Source organism: Terrapene carolina, unplaced genomic scaffold, assembly GCF_002925995.2.
Source record: "Terrapene carolina triunguis isolate 2854851 unplaced genomic scaffold, T_m_triunguis-2.0 Scaffold89, whole genome shotgun sequence".
Lineage (NCBI taxonomy): Eukaryota > Metazoa > Chordata > Testudines > Emydidae > Terrapene > Terrapene triunguis.
Window position 1 is genome coordinate 20,971,074 of NW_020664440.1, and position 19,955 is coordinate 20,991,028.

The following is a 19,955-nucleotide window of genomic DNA, read 5'->3' on the forward strand; positions in this document are numbered from 1 at the left end:
AGAGAGATGTAGGAGGGGACTTGACAGAAGTATAAAAAGATAATGAATGGCACAGAGAAGGTAAATTGGGCACGCTCATTAACCCTATTATATAATACAAGAGCAAGGGGACAGTCAATGAAATTAAAAGGAAACATTTAAAGTAGATAAAAGGAAACACTGCAGAATGCATGGTTAACCTGTGGAACCCACGGCCACAATATATCATTGAGGCCAAGAACTCAGGAGGATTCAAAAAATGAATTACATGTTTATATGAATAATGGGAATATCCACAGGCTCATTCGATGGTATAAAATTTTTTTAAGGGATATAAACCCTCATACTTCAGGGTATATGTCAGCCTCTAACTGATAGCAGTTAGGAAGACACTTCCCCTGTGGGCAAGTTATTCCATAATTATGCACAACATGGGGGGGAGGGGTTGGTAAACTTCTCCTGTTGAAACATCTGAAATTGGCCACTGGACCAAATAAAGCACTGGTCTGATCCAAATGGCAATTCTGCCATTCCTATAAAATACGCTTCTCCAGTGTGGTGTGATTATCCTGATGTCCTATGAAGTGAATGGTTGGTTACTCAGTGGGAAAACTTCAGATGGAGAACTAGGTCTGTTCCTGCAGCCAGCAAAGGGGTTAAAAATATCCCTCAAAAATAGATAAAGACAAAAGTCTGCTGCTTTCGCATTCGGTTACCACATGCAAGTGGGGACCGAGCCAAACCCATGCTTCAGTTAAGCAAAGTACAGGCAGGGAATTCCTGACAGCTTGTTCTTTCCAAGTATGATTTTGGGTTCTTTAGCTCTATATTGAATCATCACCTCCCCTTCGCCCCCAACTAGCCACCCCCAAACAATCTAGCTTTGGCAATCCAAATGTCCTTCCGTGACATTCTGAAACATTGGAGAAGGAAAACAACAGCTGTTCAGATGCTCCCCCCTAACTCATCTCCCACCAAACCTCTTAAAAAAAAGAAAGGTTCAATTGGAAGATTCTAAAACAGTGACTATAGAAGTAGTCAAGGTCTGTGTGTATTCAGCGAGTGAAAGTGGAATTATATAAAAGCAACAGCTAATAAAAAAAGATTGTTCTGTGCTGTGTTTTCCATCTTTCCAACCATTATTAGAATAAAATTATCCACAGAGAAGATCGAAAACCTTTTTCAAAACTAATACAATTAAGCTTTATTGCACTATTTCGAGTACATTTCTCTCATCTCCCGACCCAGCTCCCACACCTCCTGCTCCAATCTAGACTAACGGTTGGAGACTTTCTTCTATTTTGTTACCAATAAAATGTTCATATTTAAGGGTCAAAAATTATCTACTGTTTTGAGCTAGGAAACAAAGTCTGCCCTTATTACCTACTCACTATTGTGCAAAGAAGAACTAAAGAAGGAAAATATATATGCATCAGCAATTTGAATGGAGCTAAAGGTCTTCCATCTGATCTCAAACCAAGTGAAACTCCTGTAGCCAAAGAATCAGTCACCTTGTATTTAAAAGGTTAGTCCTATACAGGACTGCAAAGGGAACCACAGAATATAAAAAGGCTTAAGGAGAGGGCAAGGCAGGGCTGGACACAACGTCTCTCCAGCCCACAAGTCTGTAAACAGGACAGACACACACACAAATACTCTAGTAGTTTCCACTTTGGGAAACCAGATCTGGAGGGAAAAAATATAAGAGACACAGCATGAGGCCAAGAAATTACAAAATTCCCTTTACATTTAAATAAATGGATGACTGTGATAGTTAGAGTGATAGCGGGTGGATTGTTTGTCAGTGGAATCTCAATCTTCATTATCCATAAACTGAATTAAACCCTGAATTTATTGCGGCATTAAGTGGTAGTTTTAGTAGTTTATTTTTTAAATTAATTATACAGATAAAAGTGTTGCCACAATGTGCAACGTGAAACTGTTCCTGGATATGTTTCATATTAATGGCATTAAAAAGTACTGTACGGAACAAATATGCACTAGCAGGGGGAGGGAAAAGGAAACTAGATATGCTAATAGGGTCTTCCCATTTTTACAATGTAATTTTCCAGTGAAAATGGGCCACTATCACACTGCACGTTGGTAGTAAAGCAGATGCACAAATTCCACTGTCTCTTTGGGATCCACCTTCTTCCTCACTGCATTTTTCTCAGGCATACAACATCACTAGAAGTCAGAGCTGTGAAACCTCTCTGACACAAGGTCTAATTGCTTCCAATTGTAGAATATTATTCTTTACGTTTATTAAAAAATAAATACTACTACTAACATTATTTCATTTTGTCAGGAAGAGAAAAACACTTTAGTTCATAAGGAACAGTGTGGCTGCTCCGATTTTTATTACATCAATTTTTAAAAACTCATCATGGTAAACAATTAAACAGAAGCAAATCCCACGTTTAGAGGAGAGATTCAAATCCCTAAATGGATTTTCAAAGGTCATTTCAGGCTTAAAAGATGCCTGACAGTGTCTCTTTAAATCACATTCATTTCAAAGGCTTATCCAGCACAAAACAGACAGTGCATTGCAGCAACACACTTTGATCTGTTGGGCTCCTCTGAGAAAAAATAATAATACAACTTTAATTCATATGTATAGCAAGATTTGAGATTATTTTTATTTTTTTGGCCATGGATTTTTAACAAAAGGAATGAAAACAAGACAACTTTGTTTCAACTAAACCCTGTGGTGAGAGAGAAAAATAAAAACCGGAATTATTATAAACTAGTTTTTAAAAAATCATCCAATTAAAAACCAATTATCTTTCAAATGTGAGTTGTTTAAAGGTACTGCTTGTGGAGCGGTTTGATTTAACTGCATAAGGTGGATGTGGAGGATAAATAATGGGGACTGACAGTTCCAGGTTTCAGCACAATGCTTCTTGTTTCTCTTCTCTGCTGATCCACTCGGATCCATGTCTGATCCCATTAGCATTCAGCCACTGCAAATGAAAGACAACATAGCCTTACCTTCCTCTCAATACGGGCCAACTGCTCCTTACAGAAGGTGTCTCGCCGTTTCAACTCCGCCTCCTTGCACTGTAGCTCCCGTGCCTAGAAGGAAGAGCAAACAGCCTATCAACAGAACAGGATGGTGAAGAGGAGAGCTAGAGGGACAAGAATAGCAGGACAAGATGAGGACTGGAAGGAGTCCAGAAACCCCACATCACCCAGGACTGGTGTAGAGAGGCTCATACCAGGTCTCTCCAAATAGAATTCAGTCAGTCAGACCTTCACCACATTAAACATACATTTGCTTAAATCAGGATTGCTCTCAAAGTTCTAAAGGGCTGTCACCATAACACTTCCATTCTCTACCTGACATGTATTCCTTCTTCCAATTAAAAGAATGGCAATATGTCATCTAAGATGCATAATTATAGAAGTGACCCATATGGCCAATGTAGGACTTTCCCCCCCTGCCTCTTCCAGAGTTCCATCTAGTCTAGAGCCAAATCTCTCATATAAAAGGACTTCTACCACTTCCCTTAGGTGTCTACTCCACAAGATGCTTTAAAATACAAAACAAAAACCCACCTTCAAGCTCCTACCACTTGGGGTTTAAGAGAAGTCATGCAAGAGCAAACTCATTCTTAAGATCTTGAGGGTAACCCTGAATATTCAAACCGTATTATAGAGTAATATTAATACCCCCCACACTTAATCGCCCATGCATTTGCTTTTATACTTAGCGTTTAAATAAGGTGGCAAGGCAGCCCCCCGTTTCTTTCCATCCCCAGTGTCTATTCTCCCCTCCCGCCCCGGCGAGTATACATGCCCCCCCATCTTTGTTTTAGGTTTTACCCGACACCCTTTTTTTAAAAATAGGATTTTTTGCTTCTTTGTAATAAAGCACAAGGTTACAGTGTGTTTGACCCTTCAAAGAGCAAGTCAGGCATCCGAACACAAGCTTAAAGTATAACCTAGTCATCAGCCAGAAAAAACAGGACAAGAAAAATATTATAGGAACGTAGCTTCCCCATTCAGAAAACAGTTTTGTACAGTTAGGAGTTCACTGCACTCTCACCCCTATGTTGAAGAGGCATTGCGATAACAAGGCATTGATGGAATTGAACTGATATTTCTTATTAACAGCTTAAAATAAAAATTATTAAACATTAAAATTGCAGTGGAGGAGGGGAGAACGATGGAACTTGTGCCTCCAAAAGTCTGCATGACCATCTAACTTGGACCTTTCAAAGGCAAAATTATTAGACCGTTTCATACGAATGCAAACGCTGCTAATCCATACACAGATCCCAGCAGCATCGTTCTTAACTTTTAATGATGCCCGATTCAATTGTAGAGGATGCTGGTCCGATATGATTAAGCAGCCTGGACAGGAATGTCCCCTGTGGGCTCAGACCTGTCATTTTACAGCCAGCAGTCATTGTTAATGAGAAAAATTACATCTGAAAGCGAGTTGCTGCGTGTTTCCTTCCCTTTGCTCTCCTGATGACGGATGCACTGTGGTATAATGAGGGGATTTTTTAAGTTAGGGAGGGATGGGGGACAGATAAAGATGCTGGTAAAGAAGCAAGTAGGAGGCTTTTTTGTTACATGCATCATCTTTACAGGGATGATAAAGGTCAACTTCTTTGAAGTGGTAACCAGATTTGAACCTTTCTGGTTCCCACGCTTGCTTTCCCTGCCATTCAGGACCAGAACAAGGCATACACACCATAGGCCCATGCCTAAAGCCCCAGCTCCATGAGTCATGTGGTTAAAGAAGAATTTCAGCTTCCATATTAAAAAAAGTTTCTATCCCTAATGGTGGCAAAGAAAAGCTTAAATGTGAATCAGGCGTAATCAAATCCCCGATTCTGCAGACGGCCTGGAAAAGACGATTACCTTTCATAACTGTTGTTCTTCGAGATGTGTTGCTCATCGCCATTCCATTGTAGTTGTGTGTGCTCACCACATACACTGGTGCTGGAAGTTTATCCCTCAATGGTACTGGAGTAGCGCGCATATGCACTAGTATAAGGGGCGCCGCTGGCTTCCCCTTCCCTCAGGTCCTTCTTGCTGGAACTCCCACAGAGCGGAAGGAGGGTGGGTCATGGAATAGACATGAGCAACACATCTCTAAGAACAACAGTTACGAAAGATAACCATCTTTTCTTCGAGTGCTTGCTCATGTCCATTCCATTGTAGGGGACTCCCAAGCAGTACCATGGGAGGCAGGTAGGAGTTCATGGACATGTCAATTGCAACACAGCTCTGCCAAATCCAGCGTCATCTCTGGCTTGCTGGGTGATGGCATAATGCGTTGTGAACGTGGATACTGAAGACCACATTGTGGCCCTGCATATGTCCTGGATAGGGACATGTGCCAGGAAGGCAGCCAAAAACGCCTGAGCCCTAGTTGAGTAAGCCTTCGCTATCGGTGAAGGCACAGCCTGTGCCGGCTTGTAACAAGTACGGATGCAGGTGGTGATCCAACTCGAAATTCTCTGAGAGGACACCGGAAGGCCTTTCATCCTGTCTGCTATTGTGATAAAGAGCTGGATCGATCTGCAAAAGAGCTTGGTGCGCTCCAGGTAGAAAGCCAGGGCACACCTGACAGCTAGAGTGTGCAGCCGCCTCTCCTCCATTGGTCATGTGAGGCTTTGGACGGAACACTGAGAGGAAGATATTCTGGTTGACATGGAAGTGTGACACCACCTTTGGCAGGAAGGCAGGATGGGGCCTTGGCCTTGTAGAACACCGTGTATGGGGGCTCCGAAGTGAGGGCTTTAATCTTGGCGACTAATCTCACCGAGGTAAATAGCTACAAGGAATGCAACCTTCCACGGCAAGTGGGAAAGGGAACAAGAAGCCATATGCTCAATGGGCAGACCCATGAGCCTGGAGAGGACCAGTTTGAGGTCCCATTGGGGAACCAGGTCCCAGATCGGCAGAAAGAGTCTTTCAAGGCCTTTCAGGAACCTGATAGTGAACTCATGTGAGAATGCCGATCTACCCTGGATGAGAGACTGGCAGGCCGGTATGGCTGCCTGGCGCACCTTGATCAAAGAGAAGGCGAGACCTTGGTGCTTTAAGTGAAGCAGGTAACCTAGGATGGACTGCAGAGACAACTGGGTTGGGGAAGATATTCTGCTCCGACGCCCAGCAGGAGGGCTTTCTGCTCTCCAAGAGAACCTGCTGCACCTGACTACAGCAGGCTTGTTCCTCTGGATTCAGCCACACAGCATCCAAGCTGTGAGGTTCAGGTGCAGGAATCGATCCTGCGAGAGTAGGTCCGGGTGGCTGGGAAGTGGCGACAAGGTTGCTACGGCCAGGTCCATGAGCATGCCGAACCAATGCTGGGGCGATCATAACGACCTGTGCCTTGTCCTCTTGATTTTCGAGAGGACTTTGCTGATGAGTGGAATTGACAAGAATGCGTACATCAGGTCCCCTGACCAAGACAGGAGAAAGGCATCGGATAGTGAGACTCTGCCGAGGCCTTGGAGAGACCAAAACTGATGACACTTTCTGTTCTGTCTGGTGGCGAGCAGGTCCACTCGGGGAGCTCCCTACTTCTGGGAGAGCATTCTGATGACCTCCAAGTGAAGGGACCACTTGTGGTAAGAGAAGAAGGACCTGCTGAGGCGATCCACCAACGTGTTCCGGACGCTGGGGAGGTGCGAGGGGTCCAGGTGGATTGCATGCTGAATGCAAAAGTCCCACAGACAGAGGGGCCTCCTGGCACAGAGCCAGAGGAGCAGTGCCGCAGCCAGGGAGACCGCTGGAAGGGTCCCAAGGCAGGTTTACCCCTCGAACGGGGCACCTCAGTGCCCAGCGTGGGTGGCACCAGAAGGGACAGAATGTCCTTAGTGGCCTGAAAAGTCAGTACCTCCACATGCCGAGTGCCTCTTCCACTTCCCAGGGTGGCGGGCGGGTCTTGAAGTGGGCTCGACAGCACAGCGGGAGTCAGAATCTGGCCACTGTCCGGAGGGGAAGAGCTGCCCCACATGGGTCTTTGCTCTCCTCCAGCTCTCTCCTTCCCTTTACGGGACGTAGGAGAATGCCCCTTTGCTTTTTAGCCAGTAAGGGGATGGGGATCAGCACCAGTTGGAGATCGGTGCCAGCGGAGCAGAGTCCGATCTCGTTAGCTCCAAGGCCAGTACAAGGGCCAACTCCATAAGGAGCACTCGGAGACGAATGTCCCACTCCTTCTTGGTCCGCAGCCTGAAGCTCTTGCAAATGTGACACTTGTCGCTCATGTGGGTTTCCCCTAAACACTTCAAGCAGCTTCTATGGGGGATCACTGACTGGCATAGGTTTTTTTGCAACAGTCACAAGGTTTCAAGCCAGGGGACCAGGGCATGCCCCGTCCCTAGGCTGTCCCATACGGGACTAACTAACTACTTCTAACTTAACACTAAGGGAACTATTAACTATACAAACTTTAAACAACTGCCGTATATACCCGTTCATAAGCCGAATATTTTTGGTAAAAAAGTGATGCATCAAAGAGCGGGGGTTGGCTTATAAACGGATCTACTCCAAAATTTGAAGATTTTAAACTCTATGGAATCATTGAATTGAATATCTAATACACTGTCGTTTTGTTTACCTGGAGCGTCTGCAGGCATGGAGCCCCACAGCTTCCTGTGGCCACGGTTCGCCACTCCCATTGGCTGGGAACGGCAAACCGCGGCCACTGGGAACTGAGGGGCTCTGTGCCTGTGAACGCTCCAGGTAAACAAAACGTCCAGGCCAGCAAGAGGCTTACCCTAATGGGCCAGGAGCCAAAGTTTGCCAACCCCTGAAATATAGCTCAGTGCTTTGAGCATTGGCCTGCTAAACCCAGGGTTGTGAGTTCAATCCTTGAGGGGGCCACTGAGGGATCAGGGGCAAAAATCTGTCTGGGGATTGGTCCTGCTTTGAGCAGGGGGGTTGGACTAGATGACCTCCTGAGGTCCCTTCCAACCCCGATATTCTATGATTCTATAGGGTCAGCTTATGAAAGGGTCATACAGTTTTTGCTTTTTTTACCTAACCATCTTGGGGGGGGGGGGTCAGCTTATAAATGAATGGGCTAATGAACAAGTATATACGGTAATTCACTACTAGACACAGTAGAGATAAGAAAACTTGCCGGAGCAACAAGACGTCCCAGCACCATCACTGGCAGTAAGAAGGAACTCAGGGGGGAGGGGAGCCGGCGGCACCCCTTATACCGGCACATACGCATGCCACTCCAGAGGCCGCCAGAGCCAGTCCCCTACGGATACCACGGAGAGGAAAACTTCCGGCACCAGTGCAATGTGGCGAGCACACACACTTACAATAGAATGGACATGAGTAAGCACTCAAAGAACAACAATAGTTTTGAGGTGAACTGCCCCATGCATCTCAGAAGGGTGTTAATAGCAAGGAACCACTGCTCTGGGGGCCTCACCAACACTACCCGAACAGAGAAGACTGTCTGTGTGTTTTAAAACCAGAGGAAAAAAGTGCAGTAGGTGCAGCAACCTCCTCAAGTAGATACTGCAGCTGCCGGATAAGTACTGGGAGGACTCCTGCTACAATGAGTCTATCCTAAGCCAAATCAGAATACATTGGTCAATTATGGTCCATTGAGCTATTGTTATTCTCCTGCACCAGCATCCAACTTCTATCAAATAAAATAACTTCTCAAACATCAACCCTGAGAGGAAAGGTGCTATAACTGCAAAGTCTTATACAGGAATGAGCCTGTTTACAAGATAGATAATTTAAAACATAATCACCAGCTCTGCTTCTCCTCAACAGTTCATGAAGTAGCAGGAAACCATTATCCCGTGGGCAACATTCCAATCCAGTGGCATGAAAATATAGCGTAAGGAATAATACCGCAAGGTTGAGAGGGATGTTGACAAGACAGGGGCCTACCTATCCCTCCAAAGTACTATGTAGTCCCCATTATCACAGTACCTTCCGGACGCTGGGGAGGGATAAAACAATCTTTAATATATCTGTCCTCAACAATCTGTGAGGTAGGGCAGTGCTAGTATCCTAATTTCACAAATGGGGCACTGAGGCACAAAGAGACCAAGTGACCTGCCAATGGTCACACAGGAAGTCTGTGCCAAGCAGGGAATTGAAACCAGGTCTCCTGAATCCCATGCTAGTGCCCTAGTGACCAGACCATTCTTCCTCCCAATACCTCTTTTCCAATGAACTTCTCTGAACATTCTCTCCACTATCACCATTATCCAGTTGAACTACAGACCAGAGGTTCTACAGAAAAAGTTTTACTTGTAACTCAGACATGTTTTCAATGACTTGCTCATTTTAAATAACTCCACTGAAGTGCCTTGAGAAAGTCTATTTAGAGACAGATCTGCTTGAAAGTTGCTTTCTGTTTTCCTCTACCTCCAGCTGTTATGACTAGGAACTTTAGTACACTTCATCATAATGTTTGAGGTAAGTATGGTACAGTAAGAGTATGTGTAATTTGAAATATTCACTATACCAAACATTACAAAACTGGGTTAGGCAACTAGGGACATTTTGCCTGAATGCAGGATATTTATTAAGAACTCCTCTTGTCCTGCTGCTTATTCTTCACCTGAAGTCAGAAGCCTCTGATGTCCCAAACAGAGCTGGCTGCTGTGGAGATGATTATAAATTTCACAGAGGATTGACACTGCAGGTGGCAAACAAAGCATCAGAAACACTTTTCACGTAAAAAGTTTTTCACTAACAAAGGGATGGAGGAAGAAAAAAATATGTAACACCACACTGGTTTCTAAATAGGATGCTGCTGATCCGTTTTGTGTCCATGTTTAAGAGGCTGAGTTGGGCTTGGGCATGTTGTGTGAGGAGTGATTGCGTTCCAGAGGAGCATTTGAGTAGAATACTGACTTCTCAACAACCAAATTCACATTCCCCTTCTCAAATGAGTGATGTATGAGCATATCTAAAAGCAGGGCCGGCTCCAGGCACCAGCCCACCAAGCATGTGCTTGGGGCGGCGCCTGGAGGGGGGCGGCGCAGCGGGGCCCGGCCGGGCTCGCCACCCTCCCCCCGGCGCTCCGGCCGGTCGGGGAGAGCGGGGCCCCGGCCGGGCTCGCCGCCCTCCTCCCGGCGCTCTGGCCGCCAGGGGCTTTCCGCCCTGCTCCCGGCGCTCTGGCCGCCGGGGAGAGCGGAGAGCCCCGGCCGGGCTCACAGCCCTCCCACCGGCGCTCCGGCCGGTCGGGGATTTCGGGCCCGCAGCTGGGCTCGGCGCCCTCCCCTGCCGCGCTGGGGTGGCTTTTTTGCCTAGGGTGGCAAAAAAGCCAGAGCCGGCCCTGTCTAAAAGGAAGTGGAAACCATTTAGGGGAGATGGGATGTCTAACTAAAGGGGCACACTAGGCAAGGAGATTGGGGAGGCAGGGCAGAATGGACAACAGAAAGGACAGCACAGTGCAAATGGCCTCTTCCCTCCTATGCAAGGAGGAGGGCATAAGATGCCTGAGAACTGTCTGTAATTGAGTTGGGAACAGAGGGCTTGTCTACATGCAGCTTTACTGCATGGTAAGCTAAGGCGTGAATCTACAGAGCACTAGCTTGCTGCAGTGCGCTTTGTCATACACCCATTTCAAAATGGAAATACGACAAAGCACACTACAGAACTTTTAGTGCAGTGTGTCCCCACTCAGCTAGTTAGTGTGTGATAAGCCAGGGTGTGACTGCACATTAGCTTGTTGTGCACTAACTCGCTGTGTAGATAAGCCCTCAGTGCTCTCTACTCTCAAGGTGGAATAGTGAAGGTCCAGTACCAGTGCACTACCTCATCTCTGTTCAATTGAGCAGCTGCTGCATCAGGGTTAGCGCCTTCTAATTCCAAGGCTCAACTCTTTTAACCATACATCAAACAGATGCTGGTGAAGTTTATTCAGTGAGATGGAGAGTGTGTGGAAGGGCCTTCTGAGGTTCCTCCTAATTTCTCTCTTTACACCTTCCTCCCACCCTATACGCAAAAAGGTTCTGGGTAGAAACAATCTTCTTTTCAGCCAAGGAAGTCTGGACTTATCTCCCCAAAAAACACTGCTCTTGGGTCCACCATAAGGAGCTGTTGCAGAGCAACATGTGGCCCTCTTTCCATGCGCCTCTCACTTCATGTAAGATGTTATGAATAACTATGAAGGCACCTGTGTTGGTTACTAAACTGGTTGGTTATTAATCATTGAGGAGTTGAGTGCACTGCTCCCACGGGCACGAAGAGCAAGAGACAAGCTCGGTACTCAATCTGAGAACTCCAGTGCTATGCCTGCATCATATGGCAATGTAGTACTGGAGTTCGGAGGACTCTGAAATCAGGCTTCCCGTGCAAGTCTCATGGCAGGTATCATCCCAACTGTGTTAAGTTATGTTTTATGCCCTTTATTCAGAATACAGTTCTCAGTTTTACATTTTATTTATCTCTTTTCAGCTTGTGCAAAGGTCAGGCTTCCAGTACGCATCTGTGAGACATGCACATGCAAACCAGAGAGAAAATTTACAAGTAAAAGGAAATTTGTTGGCAGGGACAGATTAAGGTAGGCTAAACAGGATTCTGGAAATGAGGCACAGCAATAGTGCACAGTTCACAATTGTCACCAGGCTGCCTCACTTAAACAAGACTATCCAGGACCCCAAAATGTGGAAAAGACAAAAATCCATCTTAGGGAAACTGGTTGTCTCTATGCGAAGGGAGGTTTGACATAGGAGAAAAGCCCATGGGAGTTCTTCCCAGAGGCAATTCACAGAATCTGGTAACTGATACTTCTGAAATTCATTTATCCATGAACAACACTCAACTGGGCACATATGATCTACAAACTTTTACTCCTGGGAGAATACTGCACATGCACAGAATGTATATCACCTGCAGATTTCTTTGCGTCCCCGCAGAAAAATGACTTTCTGACAGGGAAGCAAAGGGAAGCCACAAGGGTGGTCATGCGACCCTCCCCAGCAGTATGTTTCAGGTGCCCAGGGCCGCCGGCGGAGAGATAAATCACTGTGGGGCAGGAGGCGGGACTGGGGAAGACCCAGCTGGTGGTTCCTACCCTATGCCAGGCTCAGCTGCTAGCCCCAGCCGGGCTGGGGAGGACAGGACTTCCTCTTCCCCTGCACAGCATCCAGGGCCGTGTCAGATCCACTCCCACATTTCTCCCTCGGCTGTAGGAAACTCTGCAAACTCCTCCCCACCCCACCCCCACGTGCTTCCTGCACACATCACTCTTCAGCTACAGGGGGAGGAATCACTGTACAAGGAGCTGCTCCCCCATCCACCCAACCCCCATGCAGCCAGATCCCCTCATGCCCAGACCCTCGCGCTGAGCCTCATCCCCCCCCACAACCAAAATCCCCACCCTACCGAGCCCCAACCACCTGCACCTGGATCCCCACCCGCACTGAGCACCACTCCCCAGCATCTGGACTCCCCACACCTAGACCCCCTCTCCCCATGCTAAGCCCCAACCATCTTCACCTGGATCCCTGAAGACTCCCATTACCATTGCACCCAGAACCCCCCCACAAACCCCTGTGCATCCAGATCCCCCCCGCACCCAGATGTCCCACTGAGCCACCCACACCCAGATTGCCCCACACAGAACCCTCTCAACCCACACCTGGATCCCCCCACACTAAGCCCCTCCACACTTGGATCCTGCCTTACTGAGCCTGCCTGCCTGCACCTGGTGCACCTGGCACAGCGGGGCAGGGCCCTGGCATGTTTCTGGGGAGACCCAGTCCTTGCACTGTGTCAGGGTTGGGTGCAGCCTCACAGCTGAGTCTGTGTCCTGGGGGAGGGGCGGGGAGGGGGGAAGGGGGTGATCTCCCACCTCTGTGCAGCCAGTGGCCTGTGCTCCCCAATCCCAATACTGGAGCCTCCACATTTATTTGACAAATAAAATTTGCAGAATTTTGCAGAATTGTAAAATATTGTGCATAGAATTTTTACTTTTTTGGCACAGAATGCCCTCAGGAGTAACAAACTCCAACACTGTTTTACAGGGTCAGAAGCATGGGACACGGCACCTCCTTACATCCCACCCCACTAGAAAAAAAAAATCTAACCTCTCTTACAAATGTCTTTTTTCTATTTTAAATTATTTTAATTGGGGGAGGGGGGGAAATCAACTTCCCCAAAGGAATCCAGTAGCATAGACAAGATGTCTCATCTGGGGCACCTCAGTCTAACAATTGCAGACACTTGTTGTTCGTGCCTGCCCACGTGTCTTCTTCAGGCACTGGAGCAGACAGGATATTGAAGAGAACCTGTTCAGGACCCCAGGACTGGAACAACAGGTGTGCTACTGGTCAAGACTGAAGTGCACCAGCAAAGGAGTGTGTTCTAGAACCGAAATAGCTGGAGTGCTGCTGGTCAAGACTAACGGGCAATGGCTGAGCTGAAAGGTCCAAGGCAAGACTGAAATAGTAAGGGATGCTGTAAATCAAGACTGAGATCTGTGTATAGAGGGACATACAAGACTGAAATAAAGGGTTATTTAAATCAGGATTAAGTTGCATTGGCAGAAATCTAGCCAATCAACAGTGGTTGGTACAGTTCTCAATGTCTATGTTAGGCAGCTCAGCCCTGCAAAATCACCCTGAAGTTCTTTATCCCCGAAGTATATTCTAGGTAGAGCCCTGCGCGGATACAAAATTTATATCACCACCCAATCCGCAAAAATGGTCTGCGGATATAAAGCGGATATCCATCGATTTGCAGGGCTCTAATTACAGGTTCTCTAGAGTCCAGCTCTATCATCACTTCCACTGAAATCAAAGGAAGTTTTTAAAATGACCAACTAGTGGGCTCAGACTTTGGCCCTAATGAGCAACATTGGAGAAACCTTCGTTTCCTCCCTGCCTCTGCTACCCGCTTAGCCCCACATACACATACCCATCACCCTATCAAGTTTGGTCTCAGCAGCTGTAAGCTACACAAAAGGAACCAGTGAAAATCTTTATGGAGGAAATAATATGCAATTTTCTAGCTGAACACCTTTTAAAATGTAATGACAAAATAAAATCCTGCATCTGTGCTCGGCAATAACAATCTGTATGCATGCGGTAACAATATGACAACTTGGAATAAGCAAGATGCAGACAAAAAGAGGTCTTACCCAGGCATCCAAATCCGCAGGCTTGGGGAAAAAAAGAAGGGGGGGGGAGGGAAAGAAAAGGGGGGAAAAAGATATCAGTGATTTATGGAGGCTGCCTACTGCTGCACAATACAGCTCAGAAAAGTTCTTTAAAAATGGCAAGCATTTTAACAGTGCATCTATGTCCCCTGTTAGCGACTGTGCTGTAAACAGAGGCTGTTAAATGGGCTTAGGCTTGGTAGTTAAAGAAAAATAAAAACAACAACCCAACCCCCACCTACCCACACACACACACTCTTCAATGAATGCTGCACAATGCTCCCTATTGAGCAGATGATAGGCAAAGACAGATGTGACGCAGCCAGAGACATGCAAGGCACTGCACAACATTAGAGATACTGGTATCAGTAGCAGCACACAGCAAGGGGTGTGGTAGTGTCAGGTGCACTGTGAGGGACAAGGCCAAAAGCCCTGCTGCTTCCAAACTCCCCAAGAGGTGCAGGTACAGTATCTCCTGCACAAGAGCAGTTTTCTATACTCAAGGTGACCTAGCTAGCAAGTCATCATCACTCATGTAGTTGCATCGGATACCTTACAGTTGACAGCTCAGTCACTGAAAATTTGATCAGTCAATGACCAGATTTTCAGCCATGCCCCCTTTCATAGGCAGACCAATATTCCTACAGTATATAGTCTGAACCTCTCTGCCAAATCCAAGCTGTCTTGTTTTGCTCCCTCATCTTTTGCTTGCAAGGTCTTTGTTTAGGGACTCCACAGTGAAGATGCACAGATCACAAGGATTTCAGGATCTCCCGTCTCTCCCTTTTTATTATTATTTTTGACTTGAGCAATAACCCCGCAGCAGCAAAGCAAGTACAAGATGATAAACATCTCTCATGCCCATAAACAGCCTGGCTTCAGACTGAGATGTTTACAAGGCAGCCAGAGTGCTTATTCGTTGTCAAGGACTGCTGCATCCCCCGTTTCTTGGGCTTACACTCGCTCGGCAGAACATTCTGTAAGTGGTTACTTTGGAAGGGCTCGCCTTTTTTATCACAATTATTTATTGGAGGGGGTTTGGCGAAGCAGGAGGGATGTTCTTGGTCGTAGTTCAGTGCCAGAGACAGCAGACGGCACAGAGCAATTGGTTTATGGAAGCTGCTGTTGTTTTAATGGCACAGAGCAGCCACCTGAAGTTGTGGAGGGATGAAGTGTGATTAGCTATGCGTCCGGTCTGTCCTGATCCTCTGCAATAGCAGAGAGGGGTGGAACTGAACGTCTACAGCTCATCTGGGTAAAGCCAATTCCCTCCTTTCTGCAGATGCACCACAACCAGAAACAAGTCTTCAGTCCATCAAGCCAACACGTCAAGCATTCACTAACAATCGACAACTGATCATGACAGTAGCCTGGTTTCAACAATATTTTTCTTCCTACCTGTATTTGCAGTTTAGACAGGATGTGCTGGTTGTGTTTATTTTAACCTCTCCATTGCTGTACTGTACTCTGCCCTCAGTAGATGGGTGGGAGGGAATGGGTGCAGGTTGTAATGCATATTATTATTTCAGTAGATATGCCATATACAGGTAGCTTTCTGATGGATTTATGTCAGTCATCCATAGGACACTTAAGTCGTTAACTGTCAAGCTCCTAGGGGAAAAACATTTGCATCAAAAATCCATAAACATTGGCACTGACTCACTCTCTTTTGGGCAGCCTCAGCAGAGGCGCAGATTATTAAGAATGAACTTGCCCCATCACATTTGAAGGGGCCTCTCTATGTCAGGTTTGAGATGCAATGGTGTATATGTGTGGGGGTAACTCTGCAAGGGAAGTGTGTATTATTACTGCCATGCTATGCCTGTTCTATGGATACAAGGCTTCATTCTCAAAGGCTTTAAATTTGGCACCTTTCACAAAAAATAAAATTCACTTTAAGAGAGTCATTAAACGGAAACAGAAAAGTTTATCAAAGTTTATCAGAATGTGACTAGACCAGCTCCTATATTGGAAAAGTCAATCACATCCTGAGTAAGGGCCCAGCTAAGAGGAAAATAAGGAAAGAGATTCAAAAGGAAGCCACCTCTGAGGTCTACTTGGTTAAAATTTGCCATTTGGCAGGCCTGTGCCAACAGGTTTCGATGGAACTGCATTAACTAACATTGGCTGACAACAATGTACTCAGAGTGCCTAAACACTTGTTTCAGAGTTTAAGTTGCCTGGCTAAGAGAAACACCACCTTGTATATCTTGTTTCCCAGCTGTGTAGACTCAGCTTTGAGTTGCCAGCTAAAGGCTTCTGAATTTTATGCTCTCTGCACCAATACTTAAGCCACATTTTCAAGCCTTTGGTCAACTCTGCAGCATCCCTGTGCTGAGACAAAGAGTACAAGGTTAGATTCACTTCCTACCCAACCCGCTATGGAGGAATTACAGTAAGCCATACCACTGGTAGATTTATTACTTTGGAGCCCAAAAGAAACAAAGATTCTTCCTTTGACTGTAGCAGGTGCATAAGGTTACTACCGAAGCAGACACAGATGTCAGCCCAGTAAACCTTCATTCTGGATATTCACATAGAAAAGGACCGATGCCTAAACTGCCCTGCAGTGTCTACCTGGAGTGGACTCTGGCTATGTCCAGGAACTATGCAAGTTATACGTGTGTGTCAGGAAAGTTAATATTCAAGCAGAGATTTCGCACCAGGCAAGGGGTAGAGTCCCAAGTATCTATTAAGTGGTTCTTGGTCCAGTACACAATGAAATCATCAACACATGATGTCCCTTTAAAATGAGTCATCACAACCTAGTGGTGCATATCTGTCCATTTGTATGGATCTCTGACATTTCATTCCTCTGCATGATATCACGCATTTCAGCACCTAGCCAGATCATTTCTGCCATCTATCTTGCAACGTACTACAATAAGGTGGACTCTCAAGGAGTGGGCTTTAGGGCAGGATGATGCCTGTGAGCTGCACCAACAATTGCCTCAGAGTTATTCCAGCAGCTGCTATGTTGAGATAGGTCATATGCCCATCCGAAAGAGTGCCCAAAGGCTCAGTAGGAATCCGGGCCACTGGCTAGATGTCTCCTTCATTAGAAGTCAGCGTGCCTGGAAACTGGCACAATGGTTTATGGGACACTGCCAGCTTCAGGACGGCGGAGTGCAACAGGGGTGGGATTGAGACAGAACATACAAGAGGCTTGAGCAAATCTGACACAGCAGATGCCTGGATACAGGGAAGGGCATAGGTTCACAGTAACCTAAGCAGCTGCTGGCAACTCCTTTAGGGGTCACAGAGTTTGAGGAGCTCTGCTTCAGACACACTGGCATCCTGATGGCCAGACTTCATCATTTGAATGGGCAAACAGTGAGGTTTCTTCAAGGAGAAAAATCTGGAAACTAAAATGTTTCCATGGTGATAAGTATTAGAGAACTTTGAGGCTGAGACTAGACCCTCATTACCCATGTATCTGTCTGTCTCACACTTCCAGCCCCCTCCCCCACTTAAACACTTCCACTTTAATGGGAGACAGAAGCCAGCATCAGTGTTAAAGCGTAACAAGGCAGAGATGTAGCCAGCCAACTGAGGGAGGGGGAAGAGTCTCCCAACTGAGCTGCGATCAATTTCAAGGAAAGGTTGTGCTGAAACTGCCAAAACCTAATGTACACCAAACATACAATTTTATAAACATGGAAGATGAAAAGTAGCAGTAAAGGCCTCTGTCCCTTTATGATTCAGGGACAACAGCACTTCTAATGCTTATGGAGTTGCTACAAACAGGTTTGCAATGTCCATAGCTGATTGGCCTTTTATTTTAAATTAAAACTATCTAGTTTACAAATTTCAAAGTAAAACCCAGAGGCTTTCATTGTTTACTTTAATGCTTACCTCCACCCCATATTCATTTTCAGGCTGCCATGCAGCCAAGAGTACACCCGGTTCTTTCACTGCTACACTTAACTCCACCCCATATTCTACCACCCTTCCACCACTGCGATACACACACACACACACACACACACACACACACACACACACACACACCCTCATAACACAGGCTGCCAATAGACAAGCCATTCAATGTCTATAGCAGGGGTAGGCAACCTATGGCACGCATGCCAAAGGTGGCACATGAGCTGATTTTCAGTGGCACTCTCACTGCCCGGATCCTGGCCACCGGTCTGGGGGGCTCTGCATTTTAATTGAAGCTACTTAAACATTTTAAAAACCTTATTTACTTTACATACAACAATAGTTTAGTTATTTATTATAGACTTATAGAATGAGACCTTCTAAAAACGTTAAAATGTATTACTGGCATGCGAAACCTTAAATTAGAGTGAATAAATGAAGACTCGGCACACCACTTCTGAAAGGTTGCCGACCCCTGGTCTACAGGAAGTCTCTGGAGAGCGGAGGCTTTCCAGACTTATGTTCAAGATACTCAGGCTATGGCTACACTATGAGGCTTTTAGCAACACAGCTGTGCCGCTACAGCCATGTCGCTAAAAGGCGCACAGTGTAGAAAGTTCTCCTGTCAACAAAGCCCTGCTCACACCGATGCTTTTTGTCTGTAAAGCTTTTGTCGTTCAGGGTGTGTGTGTTTTTAACACTCCTGAACAACAAAAGTTTTGCCAACGAAGTGCCAGTGTAGACAAAGCCTCAGTGTCTGATAACAGGTGAGAGAGCAACTAGGCCAGGGGTGGGCAAATTACGGTCCGCGGGCCAGATCTGGCCGGCCAGCCGTTTTAATCCAGCCCTCAAGCTCCCGCTAGGGAGTGGGATCTGGGGCTTGCCCTGCTCCGGCACTCCAGCCAGGGAGCAGGGTCGGGCGCCGCTCCACGCGGCTCCCAGAAGTAGCGGCAGGGCCCCTCTCCGGCTCCTACGCCGAGGTGCAGCCAGGCAGCTCTGCACGCTTCCCCCGCCCCAATCACTGTCCCTGCAGCTTCCATTGGCCGGGAACTGCGGCCAATGGGAGCTGTGGGGGCGGTGCCTGCAGACAGGGCAGCATACAGAGCTACCTGGCCGCGCCTCCGTGTAGGAGGCGCTGCTTCCGGGAGCCGCTTGAGGTAAGCACCACCTAGAGCCTCCCCCTGAGCCCCAAACCCCTGCCCCAGCTCTGATCCCCCTCACGCCTTCCAAACTCCTTGATCCCAGCCCGGAGCACCCTCCTACACCCCAAACTTCTCATCCCCAACCCCATCCCAGAGCCCACACCCACAGCCGGAGCCTGCACCCCTTCCCACAACCCAACCCCCTGCCCCAGCCCTGATCCCCCTCCCGCCCTCCAAACCCCTTGGTCCGAGCCCAGAGCACCCTCCTGCACTCCAAACTTCTCATCCCCAACCCCACCCCAGAGCCCACACCCCAGCCCGGAGCCCCGTCCTGCACCCCAACCACAATTTTGTGAGCATTCGTGGCCCTCCATACAAATTCTATTCCCAGATGTGTCTCTTGGGCCAAATAGTTTGCCCACCCCTGAACTAGGCAGTCTAAACCTTCTCTTCCTCCCTTAAATTCCTCTTCTGCATACTAGGTTCCAGAGTCCCCCCTCTTCCCTCAACTTACAGAAGAGGAAAATGGCTCTCAAAGGGCATCATGAGGTTCCACAGTGATTGTGTCTCACTTATTCCAGACCAGATTCACTCAATCTACAAGGTTAATAGATCCCCCTCCCCCATAACAGCCTGCATCATAAACCCACCCAAAGTTTATCCTGGGTTATTTCTGGATCATTCATGACCACTGGTAAAGGACGCAGTTTACCCACCTATACCACCTACTTTTATCCCTGGGGAGAGAGAGGATTGATGGTAGAAGTAGTGGTCACATGTGCCTGCCCCCACACATTTAGAGAGAGAGAGAGAGAGAGAGAGAGAGAGAGAGAGAGAGAGAGAGA

General features: G+C 47.0%; 1 protein-coding gene across 4 annotated transcripts in view; it reads right to left on the reverse strand.

The window, feature by feature from the left end:
• CHCHD6 (coiled-coil-helix-coiled-coil-helix domain containing 6) overlaps positions 1-19,955 on the reverse strand; it is a 172,627-nt gene that overhangs the window by 106,151 nt on the left and 46,521 nt on the right. For 2 of the 4 annotated variants that reach the window (XM_026650327.2, XM_026650325.2), the window contains exons 5-6: positions 14,072-14,092; positions 2,971-3,054 (exon numbers count right to left, since the gene is read on the reverse strand). In XM_026650327.2, the coding sequence (XP_026506112.1) occupies positions 2,971-3,054; positions 14,072-14,092 (105 nt within the window). The remainder of the gene's footprint in view (positions 1-2,970; positions 3,055-14,071; positions 14,093-19,955) is intronic. The other 2 variants (XM_026650328.2, XM_026650326.2) reach the window with 1 other exon arrangement.